This window comes from Sprattus sprattus (genome assembly GCF_963457725.1).
Source record: "Sprattus sprattus genome assembly, chromosome: 20".
Lineage (NCBI taxonomy): Eukaryota > Metazoa > Chordata > Actinopteri > Clupeiformes > Clupeidae > Sprattus > Sprattus sprattus.
In genome coordinates, this window is record NC_137918.1 from 13928130 (window position 1) to 13938787 (window position 10658).

General features: G+C 41.0%; 1 protein-coding gene across 1 annotated transcript; it reads left to right on the forward strand.

The window, feature by feature from the left end:
* The first annotated feature begins 553 nt into the window (after window positions 1–553).
* LOC308381177 (DNA-directed RNA polymerase III subunit RPC7-like) lies at window positions 554–4130 on the forward strand. The gene is made up of 8 exons (XM_080858701.1): window positions 554–680; window positions 1064–1185; window positions 1864–1993; window positions 2356–2424; window positions 2553–2609; window positions 2798–2865; window positions 3808–3945; window positions 4035–4130. Exons 2-8 carry the CDS (start codon window positions 1072–1074, stop codon window positions 4119–4121), a joined length of 663 nt encoding a protein of 220 aa, XP_080714827.1. The 5' UTR covers window positions 554–680; window positions 1064–1071; the 3' UTR covers window positions 4122–4130.
* The last annotated feature ends 6528 nt before the right edge of the window (window positions 4131–10658 follow it).

Here is a 10658-nt window from a genome sequence, read left to right on the forward strand (position 1 = left end):
CCTATAATAAGTCAAGTGCACAGCAACTGACCCACCCAAAAGGAAAATCACTACACATTAGGTACAAAGTAGGGTGCGAGTGTGCAGTAGGCAATCTTCACACGCTTCTGAGGTATTTCTTACACGACAGCGCCTCCTAAAGATCGTAGTAAACTGGCAACGTACCGATATACTGTTCCATCATTTCCAAAACATGTAGGCATCAAATTCCTCATTCTGACTGCGAGCTTTAGATCAGATTAATATTGACAGGCAAATAACCAATGAGAATGATAATCTCACAATTTTTACATTTATAACGACTTTGAGGAAATATGTTTAATAATATCGGAACCTTTATTGTGAGGAATTGATTCCCCTGTTTTGCTACTGCCGGAACGGCAACGTGCGCTTGCGCTAAACTCCTCAGAGGTAATCATGCCGACTCACGTGGTAACTCAGCACATGAAAGAATGAGAGTTGTGTGAGTGAGTTGGTCTGAAACCATGTATCGGCTCAACTGAACGAATGTGGGCAGCATCGGCACCGCTCAAGAAGCTTTGCCCCACTGACACTGATATCGCTGATGTCTGGACGTAGAGTGGTCTGGAGATCTGTCTTATGCCCAGCAGATTGCAACTTGTGAATTCATAAGAGTTGACTGGGAAACGTGCAACCTACGTTGGAGCATTAGGCTACAGGTATCGTTAACGCATGCCATTTTAGGTTTTAGAGAACTATGTAATTGAATATAAGTCTTTTGTGACAGCTCTTGATGCCTTGTTGCTTTTGCATATGCTTTGTTGCCTGTATGTTGGGATGTCCGAACTGTGATCTTTAAGCTTTTGTAAGCATGGTCCTTATCAGTCGATCTTGTTACCGACCTAACGTTAGCTGTTCAGCTAATTACGTTGTATCACTTGTCATTGCTGGAACGGATTTACTAGTATTTCCTGTTTTTTTTTATCATTTCGGTGTTTCGGTAGTTTACCTAGTTTTGTGTGTTGTTTTAATGCCATATTATTACACAGTTCGAACTCCCTCAGTTCGATATGCGATTAATGTAACCAATCTCGGTTGGTAGGTGTCGCGATGGCTGGGCGAGGCAGAGGACGAGGCCAGCTGACTTTCAATGTTGACGCCCTTGGTCTCAAAAAAGGGGAGGCTTTGCCTCCTTCCATGAACACGCCCTCTCCCCTGTTTCCTGTAAGACCCCTTGTCATTATTCTTTCAAATACTGTCATGGTTTCTTTATAGTGTGGTATAGACAGCTGAGAGGACTATGGTGACCCTCTGCCATCTTTGCTGTAGATAAACAACCAACCCTGCATTCACAGAGCCTCCAGCATCACCAGAGGTTCCTCCCACCCTTCCCACAGTCTGTCCCCCCCCCCCCCCCCATGCAGTCTGAAAAAAGGTGCAGGAGCATCTGCCCAACAACTACCAGGCAACTAAACTGCAGCCCCCCCCCCCCCCCCCCCCCAGGCAGTCAGACACTTTGTGTTCACAGCAGCCTCAGTCTGCCTACCCCCATCTATCCATCAACTCTCACACACACACACACACACACACACACACACACACACACACTAACTCCTTACCCCTTACTCCCCAACAAGGACTGTACCTTTTAAACACCGGACTCTCCCAATTCTGAACTATGCAGTATGGAACTATTTTGTCTTGTGCAAGTTTTTCAGTTTTAAGCAATGTGACTTGTTTTACTGACTGCTTTATTAACTATTTATTGAATTGTTATATATTGACTTCTTTGCACAGTTTTAAACTCGTTGTTTTCAGGAGAAACGTTATTTTTGAACATACACCAAAATGACAGTAAACAGAAACCGATCTTGACGCCACTATTATCCTCTGTGTTTCCAGCCTATGCAGTTTCAGCCAGTGCCTTTGCAGACGGGAGAGGCGGTGGAGTACATGCTTGCCCTCAAGCAAGAGCTCAGAGCTTCCACAAAAAAACTGCCATTCCACATTCTACCTGCTAGAGCCAAGAGGGGTGAGTGGGAGATTTGTGTGTGTGTGTGTGTGTGTGTGTGTGTGTGTGTGTGTGTGTGTGTGTGTGTGTGTGTGTGTGTGTGTGTGTGTGTGTGTGTGTGTGTGTGTGTTTGTAAGTGTGTGTGTGCCTGCGAGAGAAAGAGAGAGAGAGAGAGAGAGAGAGAGAGTGTGTGTGTGTGTCTAACAGTGGCAGCATTCCCGATCCAGCGACTTTCTGTAAGTGTTTTTACGTTGAGTTTTAGTGGAGCCTCATAGGGCTTATTAGAAACACAATAGGATGGCTGAGTGGAGCGTGGAGGTCAGCAGTCTGTGATTGGTTGTTCTCTCTGGCAGCAGTCTGTAATTGGTTGTTCTCTCTGGCAGATGTGGAGAGATACACTGACAAGTACCAGTCCTCAGAACCCAAGAACAATACCATTGAATGGACCCCAGGTGAGCGGCCTCTATTGTTCTCTTTTAACATGCAGATTGTCACTGTGCAGTCTGTGACAAAGACTTGTTGCAGTGAAGTAGAGTAGATCACATTTACCGTGGTGACTCATCTGCTGTCCCTGTTACAGACTGGAGTCGACTGCCTAAGGAACTTTGCATCAAAGTTCGAGAGCCCCAGAAAGCCAGTAAGTCGGAACCTTATTCACATCACATTCACATCTATCTATCTGAGGTGTGTGTGTGTGTGTTTTTGTGTTTGTGTGTGTGTGTATGTATGTGTGTGTGTGTGTGTGTGTGTGTGTGTGTGTGTGTGTATTATGCATGGGTATTGACACACATCGCCTCTAAAATGAATCAATCTTGTGTTACTCAGGGGTACGCCCGCCGAAGAGGAAAAAGCAGTCTGAAATGGGGAAACAAGACATTATCCAGACACTAGAGGTACAATCTTCCTGTTCACACCGTAATCCGACAAGATTAATGTAATTACAGTGCATTTCACAAGATATTTACTACTGAGTGCACACTACTGAAAATGGGTTTGGGGTAGAGGTCGACCGATATGGGTTTTTCTATAACCAATGCCGATGCCGATACTTAGAGGTCAGGGTTAACCGATAGCCGATACAGGCTGCCGATTTTTTTTTTGGGGCGATTTTTAGGGCCGATATCTAAAAGTTTCCCATTAATTTGCATGCTAAAGCGTCACACTAATAATAAGTAGATGCACACAATTTTACTCCCCTACTAGTATCTTAAGTCTGAAGTCCGTGCCCCCGTACACACACACACACACACAGCCTAATACTTACAAACATCCATAATCTAGGAATCCAGAGAACCCCCCCCCCCCTCTTTTTTTTATGTATTATTTATTATTTTTGTTATTATTATTTTAGATATTCTTTTCTTCAATGTATATACATATATGTATGTGTACAGACTATGATTTGTCTCTATTTTAGGGTTGCTGTCTGGGCCGTGGGAGGGGGGAGGGGGGAGGGGGGAAGGGAGAATTCTTTGTAAAACTTGAATCCGTCACATTTTATGTTTTAAAAAAAAATATATATATATATATATATATATTTTTTTTTAAATCGGCCGATGCCGATAGATAAAAAAATGACATATCGGCCCGATACATCGGCCGACCGATATATCGGTCGACCTCTAGTTTGGGGCATACATATTTTAGTGTGTGTGTGTGTGTGTGTGTGTGTGTGTGTGTGTGTGTGATCCTTAGTCATTATACCACTGACATTGTCAGAGTAAACACATTCCACACTGCAGTTTGAGCTGTGGGGTCATCAGAGTTTCATTGCAGTGCTTTGCCGAATGTGTATGTATGTCTTTTGATGTGAATAACCGCTTTTGAATCTACAGACACTAGAAAAGAAAGAGACCGAGGGCAAGTCGGATGAGGAAGAGGAGGAAACTGAAGAGGGAAAGAAGAAAAAGAAGAGTGAGGAAGAGGGAGAGCCTGAAGAAGAGAACGATTATGATGAGGAAGACTTTGAAGAGGTAACGGGAGACGTCAAGAGAAGTTGTCTCCATGGTAACCTTAATCCTCATTCAAGATGTCTAACTCACATTTTGATTCCCCCTTGCAGGACACCGATTACATTGAGTCCTACTTTGACAATGGCGAAGAGTTTGGTGCGGACAGCGACGAAAATATGGACGAAGCCACGTACTGAGGCCCCACTAAACTAATACTTTGGTTTTTACCTGTTTACCTTTACCGTTAAAGTGAACAACCAATCGTTTACAAGGTGTTCTGACCAATCAGATTCGAGTGGAAGGATATTGGCAGAACACCGTAACACCTTTATCTTGTAAGGTGAGCTGCTAAAATCCACCATACTTGATCCTGGCAGAGTATACCAAGCTGCTAACAGACATGAGCCAGCTTCAGTGTTCATCAGTACTTTTTGTTACCTTAGAGTGATTACAGTATAAGTCGTCTTGCTGCTTGGAACGTAAACAGATTTGCAATTTACTAGATCATTCCTTGAAGCAACCGTAGCCTGAAAGTATTTTAAGTTTTCTCTCAGTACAAAAAAACCCTTTTGCCAACATGCCAAAATCCTAATTCACATAGGGGTCACAAAGGCCCTCACGACTCAGACCTTATTTCATGTGCCTGTATTTAAAAAGAATGTTTTTACGAACCACTCAATGTAGCTTTTTATCCCGAGAGTGTGCGTTTCTCATTGTCCTGAGGTCATGGTGTTAAGTTATCCACTTTGCCCTTATATGTAGAAGTACTGAAGACCAGAGAACATAGTAAGGACGGTGGACTCACCTTTAAGCGTGAATGTCTGAATGAAAAACCTTGTCACTATTGTATGAGAAAGGGTGTGTGGTTTTACATTTAATTTGAGTGTGTTCAAAAGTGTTTGTTTGTATGTGTTTGTATCAAAACATGTCCTTTAATTGTTTTAAAACGATATTATATCATCTCATGTTTTTACGATTTCATGTGGAGATTTGTCATGTACTGACATCATGTCAGCAGTAGATGGCGACCTCTGTCTTTCAGTGTATAGAGGCACTAAAAGTGACTCACATTTGACTCTCCACAGTGTAAATAAATCCAGAAGAAGAGTGAAAATCAGTGAAACCACCTATGCTGTTGGATAGTAAAATGTGTCACTATATCATTCTCATACTATGCTTGTGAGTTATTTGCTGAATGGTTGACAGTATCTTCACTGTATAATGTTGTGCAGTGTTTTCAAGTCAAGTCAAGTCAAGTGTACTTTATTGTCAAAAATCTATGTAACAGGGTTAGCACAGAAGTTTGAAATTGCGTTTGACCAGTCTCCAATGTGCAGTTTAAAACATTTAAATAAGACATTGACAAAATCTCTCTCACACACACACACACACAAACATTTAAATAAGACATTTACAAACGATTTTGACGGTACATTTAACATAAAACACACATTGCTATCGGGAGTCGCCTTGGCCGCAGCCTCACTGGGCGCCGCCATCTTAGTTTTCTCTACTAATACTGGTTATTCGGTTTGTCACTTCTTTCATGATTGCAAAATTAGTAGCAAGTCTCATTTAGTCATCCATGTCGTCATGTATGTTCTGATCCGCTTGGCTCTGATCCTTCATAAACTGCCTCTTCCATATTTCACCAGGAGGTGTTCTGTTCAGTTTGTGAACCGAAGTGAATAACTAACTTTTGTAAAAAAAAAAACATGCCACTTACACACACTCACGCACACAATAACTATGTAAAAGAATCTATATCGGAGTTTCATTCCCAGATATTTTAGGTTTATTCCCATCTTGAATGGCTGACTTTAGGAAAAGGTTAAGGCTACCCTTGAGCAATGTTCAAGACCCTGGAATATATTTATGGTAGTTCAGTTGAGACCATTAACATATCCTTGGCCAAACTGAAATTACGACTAAACTGGTGTTCAAACAAGATACATAGGCTTCATTTGCACACGTGCATGTAATGCTTGCTTGCACTAAATACATTATTGTATGTGGAGCATTTTCTTCCACATGAACCAGGACTGGAAACTAAAGTGTGTTGGTGCATTGGAAAAACTTCACATCTCACCACATATTGACTGCAATGAAAGCTTCAATTTTTATTGGGAAACTATAGTGTGATCATGAAAAGTGAGTATTGCAATAGTATGGGAGTCTAGTCAACCTTGGCACTCTATGATTATTCTGAATGAAGAGTGCATTACAAATAAAAGCATTATTATTATTATTAAAAGCAGTAGAAGAGGAACACTAGTGTTGGAACCTCTGGTGGTGATATAAGGTGATGTAGCTCGCTGAGGGAGTCGTAGACCCTCTTGAGAAGGTAGATGTGCTGAAAGAGAAAGGCTTCCCCGACTGAGGATGTGCTGCGCTTTGTGAAGAAGCCAAGTCTTGCTGGAGGTGATGGCTGGCCTGACAGATTATCAGGTGCTGGTCTTCACAGGGGTGAAGGTTCCAAGGGTGGGGTGAGGAGAGGTTACACTAGGGCAGGAACAGGCACCTGCACATCTGGAAGAGGGAATGAGTACCTTTAAGCTGTAGTTCCATGTAGCTACAGTTGAAAATGTTATCTTCATGTGTGTGTTAATCATATGAGGGTTATTGGGTTAGTTATTAATACTAGTGCAGTGCCAGTAGGAATTATGCATTCTGTAGTGTTCACGTCGCGCGGGTCCGCCCCTCTTTCTCTGAATTACTACACTACCCATAGTGCCTCACTACCCATAGTGCCTACGGCAAACGATAAAATACAAATATGTCGCAAACTATGAATTCAGAAATCTTCAAAATCAAGGATGCACAGGTTCATGACATGCGTAAGCTACATGCGAAATCTCATAACTAACGTCAGGGAGATCCGACCTAGACAGACTGACTGACTGACTGACAGACAGACAGACAGACAGACAGTCAGACAGACAGACACACAGACACACACACACACACACAGACAGACACACAGACACACAGAGATTTCTGGATTTATAGATAGATGTGAGAGTTGTTGGAATCAAAGAAATGTCCTTTTAAAAACCAAATCAAAGCGTTTAGGTCCAAATGACCTAAACTTAGAAATAGAGTGTATACACTGTTAATGTTAGACTGTAGCTGGTACATGGCTACCTCTAAGGTCAAGTTTCCTTTACCACAGCACCTAGTGGCTGTTGTAAAATTGTTATTACAATAATGTTATCTTCATCTCTGTGTTCATCTCATTATGAGGGTTGCTAGGCTGTGTTAGTGATGAGAGTATTGTTGATCAGATGACCAGCATGTTGCTGATTAATCCTTACCTCTTGTGTACGCAATGTTTACTTGAATTGCTTTGGGCGGAGCTGCAATGATCTTGGTTATGAACATGTATTTGACCACAATAGGGTTCATGAACTGCGAGTTAAAAAGAAGTTTCGTCTTCACGATCACAGACGAGGATCCCTCCCTGTAGGAGAGGAGACACTGTGCATTAGAAGCAAAACACTGCAGCACAGTATGTACTAGCCGACATGTAGTAGTATGTACTAGCCGACATGTAGAAGTATGAACTAGCAGACATGTAGTGGTATGAACTGTCTTGTACACTGAGCTTAAACAATGCCGGTGCAACAAGACATGTTTGGCTTTAATTAGCTTTTACTCATACAGTGTAAAACAGCATTAGAATCACAGGACTGGACTGTATAGTAGAGGCTCATACTTGAAAGTGATGTCTGTAGCACCCGCAAAGGTCTTACTGGAGGGGCAAGAGGAGCATTTGAAGACCTTAACCATCTGGAATGAAATTAATAAAGTAAATAAATAACACAGAAATTCGAAATATTCAGTATTGTATTAAAACAAGTAGAATAGAGCCTTTTTGGATGTTGGACCTGGCTATGTGCAAACATGGGCGACAGACACCACAGCTGCGGTCTCAGCCTGATATGGTTGGATTTATCCAAAGCAGCATGAATAGACTGGAGCTGCTGGCTGCTGACGACCAGATGACTGTTGGTAGGTTGAACTTATTTGTCCAAATTGTTAGCTAAATAGTTAAATAACTAACATGATACATTGTGAACTTATGTTTATATATTTATAAAGGGTTAAGTCTACTTAATAACCTACATCTTCACTCTTGGGAGTGTTTAACACATCCCGCCTGTCCAGTTCTCAAGGGAGAGTTAAATTACACTCACATGGCTACATTGAGTACACACTATTTACAGTCATGCACTAAACTTCAGTTTATTGATTGACTGCTAGTCACACATACCATCTCTGTATTTCTGTAATTCTTATTCTGTGTACTGGTGTTGTATATATTGTATATAAGTATATATATTCTGTTATGCTGTGTGCTGTTGCTGTATATATTGTATGATAATATATACATAGGTACTTTAATATATTCCACGGCGCTTTGTTGCACACTTAATATTTATATATATTTTATGCTATTCCTACCGTTTTTTAGATATGCAATATTGTTTTGTTATATGTTTTTGTTGTATTATATGTTGTCCACTGTCGCACCAACAGGAGAAGCACTCCAAATTTCGTTGTATGTAAATACAATGACAATAAAGGCTTTTCTATTTCTATTTCTATTGGGTACTTACCAAATCCTCAACCTCAGACTTCAGGCTCTTGTAGTAGTCGGAAGAGGGATCCAGGAGTGAGTCTTCAAAGCGCTGATTGGTGATCTCCATGTAGAAGGAAAAAGCTGACTTGACTGAGCGTTGGGCAGCCAGTGGATTAGCTAAGGCAGAGTAAAGTAAAGTAAAGGTGGTAATGCTTTGATGTTTCCTGTAATGCTTGCTAACATTTACCTCCAACACAGCCTGTAATGGTCATATTATCCTCAATGTTAGGCAAAATGAATATTAGATTATATACTGTATTCTGTTCATGCAAAGCTAGTGAATATTCTAGATAGATATTAACTGGATGGTAATCACAGACCAGGGCATTGGATAATCCAAGTCCTTTTGATTATTTTGATGTAGCTGAAAGAGTTTAAATATGCACATTATGGCAAACACAAAAAAGCTTATAACCTATCTATTATTCCAAGGCGTAAACCTTCTTATCTCCTCCACTTGACCTGAAGTCAATGTCTACTAAATTGAGATTGAACAAACATAAAGCGTAAAAACACACCTGAAACCGTGAACGTCCCAACACACAAGAGGCAAGCAAAGAGGATCACCCTGGACCACTGGTTCATCGGCTGTGCCATCTTCAACACCTGTAGGTCGAGTTCAATCACGAATACAGATTAAAGCATGTAAACTATAGCCTCTGTTAGGTAGATTAAAGGGTGATGAAGCTTGGCAGTTTCTTTCACTGTTTTTCAGTGTAGTGATTTGCTGGTGAAACTTGCTCAGGGTCATGCTGCTTTTATAGTCTTGTGAGGCATTTTTTTCCCTGGTACTGTTGAGACACGCCTCATAATCACAGCCCAATGGAGCAGTATCAGACTCATATTCTGACTAGAATTATGAGTATGACACAGTCAGGCTAATGATCTGTAGTTATGTCACCATAACGCCCATATTGACAAATACTGCCTGTAGATAATAATAATAATAGCAATTTAATTGTATGGTACCACACCCCTATTAAACTATTTAAAAGCATGTGACGAAAAAAGAATAGAAAGCTACCACCATTAAACACTTTCATGACCAGTTAGCCCAAAGCTAGTCATTGTGTAGAGCTGAAAATATTTCCATCTCCCCCTCATCAAGGCTTCAAGGTCTTTCAAGGGTGTTTTCTATCTTGTGCTGTATCCTCAAAATATTCACCAGTGTGGTTATTAGAAGTAATACAACTTGAAGGTTATGCCTGCAACATCTCCATTCGCAAAATATGAGGGCCAATCAGGGCAGGCCAAGGTTACATACCTATAGTATGTTACTTATATTGGATTCTAAAACGGATTGTTCAAATCCTTTATTGTGATTGGCTAAAAGCCGTTGTAAAATCCAGCATAACCTTACAATTTGTCCTCATAACATTCTATGATAACATTCCATATTACTGCGCAGCGAATGGAAAGTCAAGGCTGTGTATTCATATAGCGCATTTCATACCCAGTGTTCCATCTGGCTGTTGCGTTGCTTCAAGGGTTGCACGTCGTGCCAACTCCCCTTACCTGTTTTAAAATCAGAGCACAAACCACGGCCTCTTGGGGCTTATTGCTTAATTATCCTATTCTCCAGATGGATCCCACATGTTATGGGTGGAAGTCTCTGACCAAGATAGATCGCTAGCTAGGATTCACTGAATTACCCAATTATTATTATTAGTCATGTTATTATTATTAGTTTATTAAGGTTAAAAAAAGACACTGCAAGCTGGAAGAACACACCTGAGACCAGGAATATCTCAGGAATATCTCAATATCCAACAGGAGACAGGAATATCTCATTATCCATCAGGAGACAGGAATACCTCATTATCCATCAGGAGACCGGAATATCTCAATATCCAACAGGAGACAGGAATATCTCATTATCCATCAGGAGACAGGAATATCTCAATATCCATCAGGAGACAGGAATATCTCATTATCCATCAGGAGACAGGAATACCTCGTTATCCATCAGGAGACAGGAATATCTCAATATCCATCAGGAGACAGGAATATCTCATTATCCATCAGGAGACAGGAATATCTCAATATCCATCAGGAGACAGGAATATCAGGACACACAGGATCAGTCTTGATT